At 46.3% G+C, this 17,705-nt stretch overlaps 3 protein-coding genes across 7 annotated transcripts in view; 1 reads left to right on the top strand and 2 right to left on the bottom strand.

The window, feature by feature from the left end:
• LOC135402704 (uncharacterized) overlaps nucleotides 1-7,033 on the bottom strand; it is a 36,398-nt gene extending 29,365 nt beyond the window's left edge. For 2 of the 4 annotated variants that reach the window (XM_064636094.1, XM_064636103.1), the window contains exons 1-3: nucleotides 2,673-7,012; nucleotides 1,342-1,475; nucleotides 163-236 (exon numbers count right to left, since the gene is read on the bottom strand). The gene's annotated coding sequence lies outside the window, so the exon portion shown is untranslated. Of the gene's footprint in view, nucleotides 1-162; nucleotides 237-1,341; nucleotides 1,476-2,672 lie in introns of all 4 variants that reach the window. The other 2 variants (XM_064636111.1, XM_064636121.1) reach the window with 2 other exon arrangements.
• The window catches only part of ACBD5 (acyl-CoA binding domain containing 5), a 137,880-nt gene that overhangs the window by 44,953 nt on the left and 75,222 nt on the right, over nucleotides 1-17,705 (bottom strand). The window contains exon 11 of one of the 2 annotated variants that reach the window (XM_064636244.1): nucleotides 11,066-11,102. The exons of the other annotated variant lie outside the window; for it this stretch is intronic. Coding sequence (XP_064492314.1) covers nucleotides 11,081-11,102 — 22 coding nt within the window. The 3' untranslated portion in view covers nucleotides 11,066-11,080. Of the gene's footprint in view, nucleotides 1-11,065; nucleotides 11,103-17,705 lie in introns of those variants that run through there. 2 annotated transcript variants of the gene reach the window in all.
• Nucleotides 7,254-12,629, top strand: LOC135402717 (patched domain-containing protein 3-like). Its single transcript, XM_064636137.1, has 5 exons — nucleotides 7,254-7,462; nucleotides 7,581-8,394; nucleotides 8,631-8,752; nucleotides 9,750-9,895; nucleotides 10,607-12,629. The coding sequence occupies exons 1-5, from the start codon at nucleotides 7,269-7,271 to the stop codon at nucleotides 12,205-12,207; spliced, it is 2,877 nt and encodes a 958-aa protein (XP_064492207.1). The 5' UTR covers nucleotides 7,254-7,268; the 3' UTR covers nucleotides 12,208-12,629.

The raw sequence follows: 17,705 nt of genomic DNA, 5'->3' as shown, positions 1-17,705 counted from the left end.
TGACATGTAAATATTCAAAACAATAAGGTAGTGTTTAAAATAAAAACTAAAAAAACCACTATGAACAAAGCTCAAACGGACATTGGCTGATTAAAGCAGGAGTAAGAAACAGACACTGTAGTTTTACTCTGTGGTTTTTCTCCAGAAATAATGTACACTTACAGTTCCTGAAGATTGTCGAGACTTGGCTGACCACTTCATGAGGAAGCTTCTAAACATGTACGGAGTAAATAAGCCTACAAAGATAACAGACTCCCTATTAATATCACTTTGATTAAAGAGGCAAACCTTTTGCAGTTCTCATGGAAGCAAGTTGGGAAATCACTTATGTATTTTAAGGAAAGTGAAATGTTGTGGATGAAATGTATAAGGATGTACAAGTACAAAATTGACTAGGTCCTCCAGTAGCTTCACATTACATCAAAATATCTGCATTCCAGGGTTTTAAAAGTATAACATAGAATCATATAATCATAGAATCAGCTGGTTTTGAAGGGACCTCCGAGATCAAGTCCAACCCTTGATTCAACACTGCGGTGGTTACTAGACCATGGCACTAAGTGCCACATCCAGCCTCATCTTAAAAACCTCCAGGGTTTTTTAAAATCTCCACTTCCCTGGGCAGCCCATTCCAATGCCTGATTACCCTCTCTGTAAATAATTTCTTCCTAATATCCAACCTAAACCTCCCCTGGCACAGCTTAAGACCATGCCCTCTTGTCTTACTGATAGTTGCCTGGGAGAAGAGACCAACCCCCACCTGGCTACAACCTCCTGTCAGGTAATTGTAGAGAGTGATGAGGTCTCCCCTGAGTCTCCTCTTCCCCAGGCTGAACAACTCCAGTTCCCTCAGCCTCTCCTCATAGGACTTGTGTTCAAGTCCCTTCATCAGCCTTGTTGCTCTTCTCTGGACCTGCTTCAGCACCTCAATACCCTTCCTGAACTGAGGGGCCCTATATTATCAACCCTGTTAGTGAAGGCACAGAGGGCACATATCTCCCACCTGATAGCCCCCAGCTTGACAATTAGACTGCTCTCTTTGCACTCAGGGGTTTGAGGCGCTGCATCTGCCAAGTCATCTGCAGTCAGGTAACCTCAGGGCCACGGGCTATCACTGCCTCGCACAGGTAACAAAGTCCTATTGTTTCAGCCAGGCATGCAAACACAGGTGGTAGCTAAGCAGCCCACAGAGTACTCCTGCCTCATCCAAATGCAGGGAAAGAATAGGGTAAGATAGGATAGGATAGGACAGTATAGTATAGGTTCGGAGACAACTTCTCTACAGTGGGCACTATAAAGATCAGGTTAGCCAAATTTCCTTCAGAAATGGCACAGGCATACCTGATGCTGCATTTTTGTGGAAGAAATATGATGAGAGACTTCTTGATGTCACTTTTTTTATGCCAGGGTCCACTGCATCTCACACAAGCACTTTCCAAGGGCTGCCTGGATGCACTTGGAAATGACCCGCTGTCCTGGCATTCCAAAGAGAGGGGCAGAAATAAGCCATCTCATCTCTGATTGAGAATTTGAAATTACAAACTTCAATTCCTGGTATAAGAACACAGCTCTGCATATTGAAATTAAAATACACAGTGCTTTCTGAGACTTGGTTGTGTCCTGCTTAACCACAGAGCAGGAGTCTGCCCCTGAGCTCAAAGACTTTATGATAATACACAAACAAGAGGAATTCAGTCCATGGCTTCTTGAGAGCCAATCTGGGCCATACCGTCATTCACGGGAGATTTTACAACTTTTCTAGACTACCTCTATAGTTGTAAGAATCTAATTAACACTTTTTTACACTTAGGGTTCTCAAGTACTGGAATAGGTTGTCCAGACAGCTTGTGGAGTATCCACCTCTGAAGATGTTCCAAACTGGACGGAATAATGTCCTGAGCAACTTGCAGTAGTTTTCCATTCAGCAGGGCAGGGTGGACTAGATCTCCAGACAGCTCTCTAACCTGAACTATTCTGTGAAATTTTTTTTTGCTTTGCGATTAATTACAGCATTCCAATTTCCCAATTTTTTATGAAAGCAGACAGCTGAGAAATGAAAAGTAGTTAAAGAAAATAATTAATATAAAATAAATCACAGGAAAATTGTCATTTCTCATTTGTAAACTAAACATTTCAAACAACAGAACATATAAGCTAGAATTTCTGAAAATGTTTTCAAGAAATTTGGAAAAATTACATTAAATGCTATCTCATGGCATTCTATTTCAAATAACATGATTGTAAAATCATCTTTGCAGTTGTATATGGAAATTTCTTTAGGCTACAGGAATTTATTGAAAGGGCAGAAATCAGAGAGATATTTTCCACATATGAAATACAGAACAGATAGGGATTTTCATGAATGCATGCTTGGAAATAATTACTCATGGAGTTCAGAATTTAAAGAGTGCTAAGTTTGTTGGCACCTCATCCACCTTATTTCATAAGAATTTACATGTCAATTTTATTTTAAGTCTATATTGACCACCCAGACAACTAAGCATGAGTTAGCAGTATGTGAACATGAGTCAACACCACGACCTTGTGGTGGACACGGCCAAACACAAAGGGGGCAGCACTTCAAGGGAAGTGATTATATTCTTCCATTCAGCATAAGATCTCGTCATGTGCTCAGGGCTAGGCTCTCCAGTACAGGAGAGATATCAGCTTACTTCAGTGAGACCAGTGAAGGGGCACCATGATGGCTGGGTCCTGGGGCACCCAATGTACCAGGGGCAAGGGAGCTACATCTAGTCTGAAGACCAAGGGTGGGGAGCATCTTCTTGATGTCTTCAGACATGTGATGGGAAGGTACAGGGAAGACAGCCGGGCTGCTCTCAGAGATGTCCTGGGAAAGGAAAAGAATCAACTGTCACAAATTGTATCAGAGAAATTCCAGTAAGATATTGTCACAGACAAAAAATGTTTACTCCTTCAGGGAATTTTCATGAATTTATTTGACAATTAACAGCCTATTAGTTACAGATTCTGGTATCGAGGGAGACTGAAAAAACCAACCAACCCTCACGAAAAACTCTGCTTCCCTTCTGACACCTCTTCCCCCCAGTGACCTTTTTGCTCCTCAGTCCCCTCACCCCCAGGCCATGCTCAGCCCCTTTGCTGAGGCGGTGGCCAGTGCAAGAGACTGGGGACAGCACACGAGTGCTGGTTCCTTCACTGACAGCAGCTCCTCCAGGCTGCATCTCTCAGCTCCTGCTCCAGCAGCACCTTGGCTCCAGCCCCCACTCAGATGTCCCCTTCTCTCTTCTCTCCTCCTGCTCCAGTGTTGATTTCCCCCCCTTCTCCTCTCTCCTCTTACCCTGGCCTTGTTTCTCCTTTTGCTTACCGCCTTCACTTTAAGATACTTTCCCAGAGGTGCCATAGACTCCCCTGAGGATGGGCCCAGACGTGTCCTGTGTTGGGTCCTTTGGATCTGGACGGCACATTCTGTGACTGGCTCAGGGCAGCCCCAGCCTCTCCTCACAGAGGCCACCCCTGCAGCCCCTCTACCAAAATGTTGACAATGACGAGGGGACAAATCACTGTGAAGCAGTCAAACACTAGAGCAGGTTGCCCAAAGGCTCTGGAATCCACACCCTTGGAGGCAATTCCAAACTCAGCTGGGCAAAGCCCTAAGTGACCTGGCCCAACACCCACAGCAGACCTTCTCTGAGCAGGGCACAGGTGACACAAGTGCCAGAGGATCTTTCCAACCTGAGTTATTCCATGATTCTACAAAACAGTTGGAATCACTTCCAGGCTCAGTAAAGGTTTGGAAGACACAAGAACACAGAGACCAACCAGAAGATGCTTGTGTCTGCATTACTGAGGAGATCTTTCCCTTTCAAAATAAATAAATATTACCATAAAGTGAGCAGGGATGACAGGGAGGCATGTCCAGAGCAGGAGACTGACCCTGTTCTGTTCCAAGTAGGCAGAAATGGAGGCTGAGGGGACAAAATGAAAAAGAGCTTTCCAACAAAAAGACTGTGAAGTAGGGAGTCTTACCAGCTAGGCACATGATTTTTCTTAATTTTAAACACTATACAAAAGGTCACACGTGCAAGAAGCTGCATTTGCTCTCCCTGCCCTGGTGTTTCTTCAGCTCAGCCCTGGAGTTATTGTAACATTCAGGCCACAACCAATGTCGTGTCTGCATCTGCAAGCCCTCCTGGGCTGTGTCTGAGAGAGACCCTGGGCAGGGCACAAATGCCCCAGTGTTGGTCAGTGGGCCCTGCTGTGGAAGAGAGGAGGTTCTGGCACTCACCCCCAGAAACACTCCTGTCCCCCAGAATCCTTGGGCCTCTGCCTCAGATGACATGCTTTAATCACCACCCCTCAGGGACACTCTTCGCACATATTCAGTTTCTGATTCCCACAAAACTCTGCTATACTTTTCCTGGAACTTTGAAATCTCGGTTGCCGTATACAGCACCATTTTAGTAGCAGTTTGCAGACCCTGACCATCGTCTATGGTTTCAGCTTTAATTAGGGGTCATAATGTTACTTCCTCGTCAACAGATTAAAATGCAAACGTAACATGTCACTTTTTGTCAGGATAATAGTTTTACTCATTCACTGGATACAAAAAGGCAGAGTTGTGAGATAGTATTTCTGTAAATGGTCCAGATGCTAAATCATGCAATCCTTCCCATAAGATTTTACTCTCTTATATGGATCCCAAAGCTCCACCTGAAGCGTCCTAGTATGATCATGCTTGGCAGCAAGCAATGCCTCCTCCTGCAGCCTCTTTTCCTTTTCCCAACTGTGCTCAGCAAGAAATGCCTCTGCCTGCACCTTACTCTCCCCTTCACGATCATGCTGAGCTGCAAACAGGCCCTCTGCCCGCAGCCTACACTCCCTTTCACAATCGCACTTAGCAGCAAGCAACACTTGTTCCCAAAGCCTGTTTCCTCTCTCCTCACTTAACTGATCCTGCAATCCTTTCACCAAATCCTGCAGAGATCCAAACATTTCTCCTTCTTCCCATTTGTTGGCATACCTCTCCTTTTGAGCAGCACTTTAAGCTACTCCCAAAATTGCACACAAAACTGCTTTACCTTTCCCCTTTCGTACCTTTTGTTCACTTAACACCACATTTATTGATTTAACCACTGCTTCCGGCCTATACAAATCTCCATTTGCCCATTCCATGCCCGAGGGAGTCAGGCACACATTATATTCTCTCAACTTTTCCAAAATCAGGGAACAGTCAAGCACTGATATTTCCTACGCAGTCTTGGTTTACAGCTGCTCAGATGCCTCCTGGCTCTTAACAGGATCACATCCCAGCACTCCCTGCCCAGAACTCAAGGGTAGAGTGATGACATCCTGAACGGACCCCTTCAACCATGGCATCCTGTCCATGATACCAAAAATGTGCCGTCCCTCCCTTAAGGGCCGGGAGCACCCAAGATTTGTAAATGCTCGTGGTCGAAAGGAACAACAAATGTCAGAGAGTCTGCAAAAAATCACAAAGTTTTAAGAGTAAATTACACACTTGGCACAGAAATTGGTATATTAGTCCCTGACCTACTATATAAACACATGGCAATGGGTTTTGAATGAAGGGGTAGGGTGAAAGGGAAGATAGAAAGGAAGAGATGAATTAAAGAGGGGGATAGAGAAAAAGAGGAGAGAAAGAGACAAAGAAAGAAAGAGGAAGAGAGGAAGGAGGGAGAGAGGGAGGGAGGAAGGAAGGAAGGTAGGTAGGTAGGTCCTGGGGGTACCCCTCTACAGTCCATGCCCACCTCTTGGCCTCATTCCTGTGCTTGTGCAGTACTGTGTTTGCTTATCTCCAGGAACTAAAACAAGGATGTTTGTCTCAGAAAAGTGCTGCCCTACCTCTGCATGGCCCTCTTCTGCAGCCACGTTTTTCTTTCTCACAGCATGTTATTATCAACAATCCTTGTTTATTGCCAACAATCCTTGGTTATTACCAACAATCCTTGGTTGCCTCCACAGCCACCTGGCTATCGGTGTTTGAGACATACACATCAGCCTCATATATTCTGGGCTTCTGCACAGCTTTCCTCATCACCATTTCTTTAGCACTGGGAAACACACAGTGTGGCACTGTGAGTATCTATTTACGGGGCAATATGTCCAAACAGTAATTCACTGGAATCCCACTTTGAAACTTCCAGAAAATGCAACGTAACAATCAGGACAGAGGTTGTGCCTTCATTCAAAAACTACCAGAAAGCTTGACTCGCTGGAAGTCATGTGACCAGCTCCTGGCCCTGCCCCAAGAAGAATTTCAGATTTCATCTTATTAGAAATTAATATGCATGAATAGGCCAGGGAACAAGGACAAGAATCCAGATTCTGGGAGAAGACTGGTACATACTACTTGCTTGAAGTCCATTCTGAATTGAGAGTTGGTGAAGCCATCTTCCCCATGCCCTAGATCAGATCCCCAAGCCTTGGAGTTAAACCTAAAGGCACTGACTTATGCCCAGTGTACTGAGTACCCTGACTGGGTAGCTCCTGCCACCAGGACAGTTCCTAGATTTTGAGAAGTTAGAAGCTACAGGAAATAGCTTCTAAGGGCCCATCTCCCACACAGAAACTCAGAACTGACGTACCTGTCGCAGAACACCTGTGCATGGAAAAGGGACTCACCAGGATCCAACTTGCCCTAAATGCTGAACACAGTAGGAGACATATAACACTGCTCAGAGCCTGGCTGGCTGCTTTATCCTCGCAGGTGCCAAGCCTGTCTGCTCAGATTGCGAGAGAAGAAATACCTACAACTTTTCTTTACAAGTACTGGCAGGGAAGGAGAAAGTTGCTTTTTTCAAAGAAAGGCAAGGAGAAGAAGGGCCTCCCTGGGACATATTAGCTCACTGGCTGGACACCTCTCCAGCACTGCCACATCTGAGCTTAATCATCACATCTCAGCCAGAAGCCACTCAAATCACTGTCACTTACCAGTGTCAAGAACACCAGGCTGCAGAGTATTTTTTGGACTTGGAAGTATCCTTTCTGTCATTGCTACTGCACAAAGCTCTGATGTATCACACCAAGTAATATTCTTGTGACTTGCCAATGGCAATCACTAACCCTTGTTTCAAAGTCTTTTAGTCCCTCAGCTCTCATTCCCCTGTTTTGTAAACCTGTTTACCGAGGGAGCAAACACGGCAAGATATACATCACCAATGTCTGCGTTTTGCTCTCAGATGGAAGAACAGTCCTTAGTGGTTAACTAACGACTGCAGCAGCCTCAGGGAAAACAGTAAAAACGTCTGTGAGGTGAGGTCTAGCGGATGACACGCAGAAGCGGGGCCGTGCCGGGCGTCCGCGCGGCGACAGAGCCGGGCTCCAAGTCGCGCTCAGCCCGCGGGGGAGCCGGGACCCGGCGGGATCCGAGACGGGGCGGGGCACGTCGGGGGCAGCCGGGACTGCGCGGCCCCCCGGCCTGCCCGTCCTGGGGAGGCGGCGGAAGCCCCGCTGAGTCACGGTGAGGGCGGGTCCGCCCGCTGAAATACCGCTTGTTCCATCCGCGGCCCCGGCGGACAGAGGGCCGCTCCCCATTTATCTCCACTCGTCTCCCGCTCCTCTCCCTCTCCTCTCCTCAGAGAGCCCACACCGGCAGCCCTCGGCGTGGGACGCGCCCGCGGCGAGGAGCTGCCGCCGGCAGCCCGTGCCCCCGCCTCGCCCATGGAGGGTCCGCGGGACCCCGCGGAGCGCTGCTCCTGCCGCAACACTGACTGCCTGGAGCGGCCGCTGCGGCGGCTCTTCGAAGGGCTGGCGAGCGGCGTGGCCGCCTGCCCCTGGCCCTTCGTGCTGGTGCCGCTGCTGCTGTCGGGCGGGCTGGGCGCCGGCTTCCTCTTCCTGCCGCAGCGGCAGGCGAACGACATCGAGGAGCAGTTCACGCCGACGGGGGGGCCCGCCAAGGCCGAGCGCGACTTGGTGCGGCGGCACTTCCCCACCAACGACTCGCAGCGCTTCTCCGCCCCCCGCCTGCCCACCGAGGGCGCCTACGCCGCCCTCATCGCCGTGGCGACCAACGGCACCTCGGTGCTGGACCCGACGGCGTGGGAAGAGGTGCTGCGGCTGGACAAGACCGTGCGCGACCCCGACTACGAGCGGCTCTGCGCCCGCAGCGACGGCAGCTGCGCCAGCCCCAACCCGCTGCTGTCGCCGAGGGGCGATGAGCGACCGCCCGTCTCGGGGAGCCTCCAGTTCCCCGTCAACGGCAGCGTCTTCCTGGGGGCCGCGCTGGGCGGCGTGGACGCGGACGGCGGGCGGCTGCTGTCGGCGCGGGCCCTGAAGCTGGTGTATTACCTGCGGGAGGACGGCCCCGAGGCGGAGGACAGCCGGCAGTGGCTGCACAGCTTCCTGCGGAACATCTCGTCGAAGCTGAGGGAGTTGCACCTCAGCTCCATTCAGGTAACGCAGGGGCGGGTACGGCCGTGCGGAGCCGCCGAGCCCCGAAATGTCCGGGCAGCCCCGTCGTGGAAAGGAAAGGAGACGGTGCGGGGAGAAGGCGGGTGGCCTGCGGCTTGCGAGGGCCACGGCAATGCTTTAGTGCCAACGTGATGTTTAGCCTTGCCTGTGCGCGTGTACAAAGACCAAAGAGAAAAAAATGTGCTTCATCGTTTCTTTCCTTGTTCTTTTAATGGCAGGTGACTTACTTTACGTCGCTGTCCAGACAACAGGAGTTTGAAGGAAATACCAAGAGCGTGATCCCGCTCTTCTCCGTAACGTATTTCTTGACAATAAACTTTGCAATCTTCTCTTGCTTAAGGTAAAATGCCTTCTAAGCTATGGCTCAATGAGCAGTGACTTCTGCTCTTCTTTACCTGCCTCGGTTTCTGCTCTGGTTTCTGCTTCTGGTCGAGTGAAAGCGTTCTTGAAGCTGCAGACTGTGACATTTCATAACAGGCAAAATGTATTTCTTTGCTCTTTCTTGTCTACCTGGGCATGTTTCCCAACTGCTTCGATGGGGTTCATGATAAGTAGCAGATGAAGACCTGAACAAGCATTCAGAGCTTAGTTAAGGTTCAGGTGGATGAGCACTAGCCTCACAGATTACTGCAAATCTGGGTACAGCTCTAAGTGTTCTCCTTGATAGTAGAGTCAGAGCCTTATCTGCTGTCCACAGAGAACTTCACCTGCCCTTTCTCTGTGGTGTTGGAAGGTGAGCTGTACAGCAGTGTTTCTGTACTGTATTGAGAAAAAAATGTTCTGCTTGCAGGGTGGGCTGCAAGCACTTGCATCAAGTGCTTGCATCAAGCCTCATGCCCATTAGAACATTTCTTGGGGAATCCTTGAGCCAGCCCTCAGGGGTGTCTTGGCAAAAAGCTGGTAGCCAATCTGCCTGCAGAGAAAGTTTTTCTGTGTGGCATTACTGCCTGGGAGGTGCTTCTGTATTACACTGATGTGATACACCAAGAACCCACATAAAAGCAAAGAGCTTCTAAAAATTCATCATTTTTTTGGGTCACCCTAAGTCTAGCCTCACTGGTAGAACTAATGTATCTTTGTTTTGCATCTCTGTTGTTATTGATGCAAAGATCAGTACACATCTTTACTCTTCTGAATATAGCTGGCCAGTGGTAACAATGCGTATAGCACCTCCTAGAGAAATTAACCTCCAATGCTGACACCTGGGAGCCCTCCTAGCAACTTTCGTAAGGAGTTCTCTTCAGACAGGGTATCACTGGTACCTGTGCACTTGTCTTGCCAAACACCTTGGTGAAATATTTGACATGTAATGAAGATATTCTTTGAAATATTTTCAGACTGAGCTGCATAAGAAATAATGTGTGGCTTGCCTGCTGTGGAGTGGTTTCTGCCGGCTTAGCTGTGTTAAGCAGCTTTGGATTGATGCTCTTCTGTGGAGCGCCGTTTGTGGTCACTGTAGCAAACGCACCATTCCTGATTCTGGGTAAGTAGAAAAGTGAGTCTGAATCAAAGACTAAAGCAAAGTTAAAACAACCTAATGGTGTCAATCTCTTTCTGGCAGAGTTTAGGAGGATTTTGGTGGGTAATATTTGTGAGTGGATCAGTATAAATGTGAAGATAAATTAATAATGAATTGTGCATAAGTGCTGAAAGATAAACTGGAGAGAAGTAGAGGGCAAAGAGCATAAAAAAGTGAGCCACTGGAAAACAGGGATCGCAACTGTTCTCCCTTTGTGCTGATGGCAGAGCAAGAAATTATTGGTCTAAGTTGCTGCAGTGATGAAGGAGATTCCAGGGATAATGGAGGACACTTCCAGTGGTAAGGACAGTTGAGCTTCAGAATACATAATGCTTTGGAATGTGTGTTGTCTGCATCAGTGGACATGTGGACAGCAGATACAAGAACTTTTCAGAGGTGGAGTAGGTGTGCTCAGACTTTCAGCAGAGAAGGGTAAGGGATCAACAACCCATCAGGTCACCAGGAGTTTCTGAAAGGTACTACATTTAGCTACACACACAGGATCTGTTTTCCTGATTCTCTTGTAACTTGTATCACCACTAAAGCAATATTAATAGCCCAACTTTCTTTTTCAAAATTTTGTGCAGACTTAGATGTGATTAATGTTGTAATTTTGTTGGGTGTTAGTGGAAGCTGCCATTTGCAATGCAGAGTTAACCTTTTCTCCTCTTGCAGGGGTTGGCGTTGATGACATGTTCATCATGATTGCTTCCTGGGAACAAAGTTCAAGGAAAAAAGAGAAATCCAATGTTAAATCTCTGCTGGCTGAGACTTACTCAGAGGCAGCACTTTCTGTGACCATCACCACTCTCACGGATGTTTTGGCCTTCTTCATTGGCACCTGGACTGCTTTTCCCTCCGTGAGAGCTTTCTGCCTCTATACAGGCACTGCTTTTGTCTTCTGCTATGTATATACCCTGACCTTCTTTGGGGCAGTTCTTGTATTAAATCATAAAAGGGAGCAAGGAAACCGACACTGGCTGACTTGTATGCGTGTGGGAGTAGATAAAGATCAGGCTGAGAACTCCTGCTTGTACAACGCTTGCTGTGTCGGCAGCTGTTCCAGGCAGTCCTCTGAGCCAGAAGGGGAACATCCAATGAGCATATTCTTTAAAGAGTATTACGGGCCTTTTTTTACAAATAAATGGGTCAAGCTACTCGTGGTGTTGCTGTACGGAGCATATTTGGGTGGCAGTGTTTATGGGTGTACTCAGATCAGGGAAGGCATCGATCTTCGAAATCTGGCTAATGATGACTCTTACGTTATTCCATACTATGATGATGATGATACATTCTTCTCGACGTATGGACCCAGGGTCATGGTTGTCATTCCTGAAAGGGTAGATTACTGGAATGAGGCGGTTCGTCGTGGCATTGAGAGCTGTGCACAGAATTTGGAGAACATTTCCTACGTTGATAAGAACCTCTCAGAGTCCTGGCTGAGAGTATACACAGTACTCGCTGAAAGCAGTTCGATAAATATAAACGATAAGACTCAGTTCTTTAATAACTTACCTGTACTGTTCAGCATTCGTTCCAGTTTTGCGTGGGACTTAAACAAGACTCAGGATGAAATAGAAGCTTCACGTTTCTTCCTCCAGACAGTGAACGTGACCTCAGCCGTTGATGAGAAGAATCTTCTCAATCAGTTAAGAGAGACAGCCAGGCAGTGCAGTATTCCACTGAAGGTGTATCACCCGGCATTCATCTACTACGACCAGTACCTGGTAATAGTGCAGAACACCGTTCAGAACGTTGCCGTTGCTGCCGGGGCAATGCTCGTTGTCTCCCTTCTGCTCATTCCCAACCCGTTGTGCTGCCTGTGGGTGACTTTTGCAATAGCTTCTGTTATAGTTGGTGTGGCGGGTTTCATGTCGTTCTGGAACGTCAATCTCGATTCCATATCCATGATCAACCTGGTCATTTGTATAGGGTTTTCGGTAGATTTTTCTGCTCATATTTCCTATGCCTTTGTTACGAGTGGAGAGTCATCAGCCAATAAAAGGGCAATCGAAGCGCTGTCCCTGCTCGGTTACCCGGTATTACAAGGTGCAGTTTCTACTATATTAGGAGTTGTTGTCCTGGCTGCAGCAAAAACCTACATCTTTAGGACCTTTTTCAAGATCATGTTTCTTGTCATTTTGTTTGGCGCTCTTCATGGTCTTGTTTTCATTCCAGTGTTTTTAACATTTTTTGGAAAATTTGGCACATCACCCCACAATACCAAATCTGAAAAGCCAGAGCTTAGCTTAAGAAATTATAAAGATAGCTCATGACTACATTAAATGTATTCTATTTTATATATATTATATATTGATTGAAATGCAGTGACTTTCAGGGAATGTAAGAAATGAAAAAAATGAAGGACAGAAAAATAAATACATCAGGAAGGAAGGCTTCAAAAAAGCCATGCAAGAAAAACAACAGAAGAAATGAAAAGAAAACTTAGAGAGTGCATTTGCATTTCTCATTTTTGTGTGTGCTTGATTCAACATCTTAATGTTGTTAAATATTTTTTGTGTTTACTGAATGTATTAAAATGACTCCTAAGCCTGCAGGAGACAATGTCTGCTTAGGCTCCTAATGCAGCACAAGAAACCGTTGGTGAAGACAAATGGACTCACATTTTCTGTTCAAAGCCTTATTGTCTTGGTGATGTGTTTTCTAGCTAAGATTAAACATTTGGTACCTTTAAGAAGATTGTGTGTATCTTCTGTTGGCTGCAGTTTGCAAAGGGATATGCTGTAGGTTATTGAAGTTGTGTGGACCTCCTGAGTAACCACCATGGAAGATGCCGTGCCATGGCACGACAGGACAAGGATTCACTAGGGAGAATCATGTCCTGATTGAGAGCAAAGTGGAAAAACAACTCAAGTTTGAGCAGGTCAGTCCTAAAACTGTAAACCTGTAAATTCCACTGTGTTCACCAGTGACAGCCCATCCTTTGACATGTCAGTAGAGCAGAGGAGCTCCCACCGAATAAGAGCTAAGAATATATGAGGTCGTCTTCTGACCTGTAGGGACAAGACAGTGGGTAAGAAGTCAATTCATAATTTGTTGCCAATATAAGGAGCAACCCATTGGAAATCAAATGATGGTAATTGATGTTTGTAATTTTGGAAAAACTGGTGTAGGACTTACCATTCAGTCCAAATCTGCTGCTGTGGAGGGTTTCTGCTGAGAGATCAAGCAAGTGTGACAAAGCCAGGGTCTGCCTCTGTCCCCTGTGGATTTCTGGCCGGTTGTATGAGACCCAGTAAACAAGGCAGAATCCTATTTCTTTCATGATATCCTGTTTATGGGGACCACAGGCTTGAAATCCAGTCATTCACAAACAGGACAAACAGGAAGTACTGATACTAATTTTCAGAGCAGTGAATCATAATCTACAGGTATTTCCATTTTGAGTCGCTATGAAAGCTACATAACAAAGCTGAAGATAAATCACTGACAGCCAAGAAAAAATTGTGGGACCAGTTACTCAATATTCACTCTGGATCCCTTTCCCCCCATGGCATGGGGCGGCCCAGTTCTAGTTCCATTTCCATCTGAGGAACCATTTCCGAGGGCTTGAGGGGGACGTGGGGGGGGGGACTCCAGCGCCAGGGGTTTCTTCAGGTCCTGAGCCTGGAGGGGAGAGGTGCTCTCCCCTCCTCCCCCCGCCACGTGGTCCCATGGCAGGCACAGAGACAGCACACCCGGCTGGAGAGGAGGCAAGAGAGAGTTTATTGTTGGAGGGGGTTACATTTATAGGGTTAGGAAGATTCACAGAGTAACCAATTACAGGTTGCAGGAAGGGGTTAACAACCAATAGGAAGGGGTTAAAAAGGGGCCAATGAGAACACCTCAGGATATCTTCTCAGGACATTCCTGCATGGGATAACACTTGTCGTGGGGGGTGTTGGGAAGAAGAAGCATGTGTTTGCAAAGAGACCACAAAAAGTCATTTTAAGACATGTTTAAACAACAGTTTTCCCATATAATGCAGGTTTACTGCGACAATTCACTAAATCTGGAATGCAACATGAAAGCATACTGGCAACTTTGTGTCCAAAAACCATTATTAACCATTAAGTTCCTATAGAAAAGGAAACTAAAAATCAAATACCCACCACCTCCTCAAAATTTTTTGATCCTGTGCACACCTTCTCAAATTGGAAAAAAGTGCAGAGACCACATGAAGTTTACTTGAAACTAATTTTATGTTAGTTGCTCAAATTTAGAGAGATACTGGTGAGGCCACACCTCAAATCCTGTGTTTGGTCTTGGACCCCTCACTGCAAAAAAGACATTGAAGTGCTGGAGCATGTCCAAAGAGCAGTGAACCCAGTGAAGGGATTAGATCAAAAATCTTATGAGAAGCAGCTGAGGGAGCTGAGGCTGTTTAGCCTGGAGAAAAGGAGGCTCAGGGAAGACCTTATTGCTCTCTACAACTGCCTGAAAGGAGGTTGTAGGGAGGTGGGAGTCAGTCTCTTCTCCCAAGGAACAAGTGACACGACAAGAGGAAACGACCTCAAGCTGTGCCAGTGAAAGTTAGGTTGGATATTAGGAAAAATTTCTTCACTGAAAGGTGGTCAAGCATTGGAATAGGCTGCCCAAGGAAGTGGTAGAATCACCATCCCTGGAGATGTTAAAAAAAACAAACATGTGGATGTGGCACTTAGGAATGTGGGTTAGTGGTGAACATGGGGATGCCGGGTTAATGGTTGGACTTGATGCTCTTGGAGGCTTTTTCCAACCTTAATAATTCTATGGCCTGAAGAGTAATGATTACACTTATCATTAAGACATGTCCTAGATCACTTTCTAAAAGCAAAAATAAATTAAGCACAAAGCAGTTTTTTGGAGGAGTACTTAACATGCATGAAACCAGAAGTGCATTTCAGCTGATGCATCTTTCCAGGTCTACCTTTATCCCTAGGTGCTAGAGCTTTTTGGAGATTGATTTGGCTTTTTTGCTTTTTGGAAATTGAAACAAATAAAACCACCAATCGCCCTACCACATCTCCCCTCTGACAGCCTGAGAATTTTTATACTACATTCTTTATAAAAGGTATCCTGAACTTTCCTGCAAATTATGTTAAGTTTCCTTCTAATTTCAGTTTTTCTGTGATCTTTCTATCTGGAAAGATAAACCAAATTTGGGGGTGTAGTTTCATCACTAAGGCAGTTGAATATTCTGCAGAAGTAGCTCTGTAATAATGAATAAATGTTTATTAAAAAAAGTTGGTCTTGCAATGCTGTGGAGCTAAAGAGGAAGTTTTGTTCCTAGAAGGAGAAACAATTCTTGAAATCGTAGTCAAAGATTGAACACTTGTATTAATCTTAGAAGTTAGCTGCTGAGTTCAAAGTCAAAACCCAGTGCAACTACAGCCCATATGGTACATCACTAAATTTCAGAATTACAGCCAGCAGCATTAAATTTCCAGGACAGGGCACTAACCACAAAGCTAGATCTGGGAAAAAACAAACCAAAACCAAATCTTAACCGCATGCACCAGAGTCCCCTCTTCTCCCATGAAATGTTTCATTGTCCATATTAGTGCTTTTATTATGGCATGCAGTACAGCCATTTCTGCACTGATGATGCTGTGGAAGGAGCAGAGGATGCACTCACATTGGCCAACACCAGAGTCGAGCTCTTGGAAAAAGAGAATGGAAATCTACCTCTGAGAGAAGTAGAAAGAGTGACCTATTTAAAGTTAGTACTCTCACCTCTCATCCTGTTGTTTGGCCGTGTTTTAGAACATGCTTTACAAATAGCTCTCCTTGCTTCTAGCAGAGGATTCCAAGCAGATCAAGATCAAGCTACTAGTGCCTTGACTGCTTTAATTTCAGTTTAAGGGATCAAGATTTAGAAAACTGTTCTGACATTTCAGCTGACTCAGGTCATCACTGAGTAGGAAGCAGCCAGAAAGAGCAGGCCACATCTTTCTCTGAAAATTTGTGTTTTCTTTGTATTAAGCTTGATGGAAAAATTCTGGCATGCCAGCCTCAGAAATGGAGAAAATTCAGAATCATGTCCAAGTGTGAATTTCTTATTTTATATGCCACTGTGCTTGTGACCAGTTTAAGGGTATTTAAAAAGCTAACAGTCCATCTGAGCACCTAGCTGTGCCCCGTTTTCAACAGCAGGAGGCTGTGTACTTAAAGGGAACTGAGGTTATTCTCACCCTCTGACTGACATCTGGAAGCTGCCTTTGTGGGTTGACTTGGACTCTAGGAACACACCAAAGCTGCTCTATCACTCCCCTCCTCAGCTAGGCAGGGGAGAGAAGATACCAAAAAGACTCATGGGTTGAGATAAGGGCAGGGAGAGATCACCAGTTACTGTCATGGACAAAACAGACTTGACTTGGGGAAATTAGTTTATTGCCAATCAAATCAGAAATAGAACCAAATATTAAAAACACCTTCCCTTCCCCCTCCCCCCCTTTTTTCCTGGTTTAAACTTCACTGCCACTTTTCTTTACCTTCCCCCTACAGTGGCAAGGGGAGGGGGTAGGACAGGAAATGGGTGCAGTCAGTTCATCACACATCTCTGCCACTCTTCCTTCCTCAGGGGGAGGAGGACTCACTCCTCTTCTGCTTCAGTATGGGGTCCCTCCCATGGGAGACAGTCCTCCACAAAATTCTCCAATGTGGATCCTTCCTACAGGCAGCAGGTCTTCACAAACTGCTCCAGCATGGGTCCCTTCCACAGGGTGCAGTCCTTCAGGAACAGCCTGCTCCAGCATGGGTCACAAGTCCTGGCAAGCGAACCTGCTCCAGTGGGCTACTCTCCAGTGGTCCACAGGTCCTGCCAGGAGCCTGCTCCAGTGCACAGCCTCCTTTGGGCATCCACCTGCTCTGGTGTGGGGCCCTCCACAGGCTCCAGGTGGAGCTCCATGGGCTGCAAGGGGAGAGCTGCCTCACCATGGTGTTCACTACCAGCTGCAGGGGAATCTCTGCTCCAGTGCCTGGAGCTTCTTCTCCTCCCCCTCCTTCTTCACAGACCTTGGTGGCTGCAGAGTTGTTTTTCTCTCATGTTCTCACTTTTCTCTCCTCTGGCTGCAATTGCTCTTGCACATTAACTTCTTCCCCTTCTTAAGTGTGTTATCCCAAAGGCATTACCACTGTGGCTGATGGGCTCAGCCTTGGCCAGTCGTGGGTCCCTCTTGGAGCCTCTGGCTGGGCTCTATCAAACATAGGGAAGCTTCTGGCATCTTCTCACAGATGCCCTCCATGTAGCATCCTCACTACAAAAACCCTGCCACACAAACCCAATGCAGTGGTCTCCTACCTCTGCCCAATGATTACGTGAGGAGAAATTCCAGCTCCTAGATGCACCCAAAGAACACCAGAGGTCAAACCCAATGCCTAAACAGGTAAGTTTCTTTGAAACTCCACAGATGTCACATGCACACAACCAACCAAGAACGACAATAAACTCTTTAGTTATATCTGTGCTGTTAAGTTGGCCAGAAAGCAAAAGATCTCTTTCACACTTTATGGCTAATCTTGTAAAAATCTTTCATGATCCAATGAAATATCCCTTCTCTACTTCCATGCATATAGCAAGAAGCTTTTGAATGAGAAGAAGATAAGATGGACTTAAAGGACTTAACTCTCAAACAAGATCACTGAATATAGATTTTAGTGACTTCAAAAAAAAGTTTTTTTGCTTTTATTTCTAAGTGCAGATTCACATTGTTTAGCAGGAAAAGTTCCCTTTCAAGTCCCACTACAGAAGCAGTAAAGAGGTCTGAATTTCTAGGGAGAACATTCCCTAGAA

Source organism: Pseudopipra pipra, chromosome 1, assembly GCF_036250125.1.
Source record: "Pseudopipra pipra isolate bDixPip1 chromosome 1, bDixPip1.hap1, whole genome shotgun sequence".
Classification (NCBI taxonomy): Eukaryota; Metazoa; Chordata; class Aves; order Passeriformes; family Pipridae; genus Pseudopipra; species Pseudopipra pipra.
This window is presented reverse-complemented; position numbering and strand designations above follow the sequence as displayed.

Bases quoted from the DNA above. Each gene is read 5' to 3' on its own strand.
- LOC135402717 (XM_064636137.1), top strand. From the start codon at position 7,269: ATGACACGCAGAAGCGGGGCCGTGCCGGGCGTCCGCGCGGCGACAGAG. The intron at 8,753-9,749 runs GTAAAATGCCTT...AAATATTTTCAG, and splicing joins GCAATCTTCTCTTGCTTAAG to ACTGAGCTGCATAAGAAATA. The intron at 9,896-10,606 runs GTAAGTAGAAAA...CTCCTCTTGCAG, and splicing joins CGCACCATTCCTGATTCTGG to GGGTTGGCGTTGATGACATG.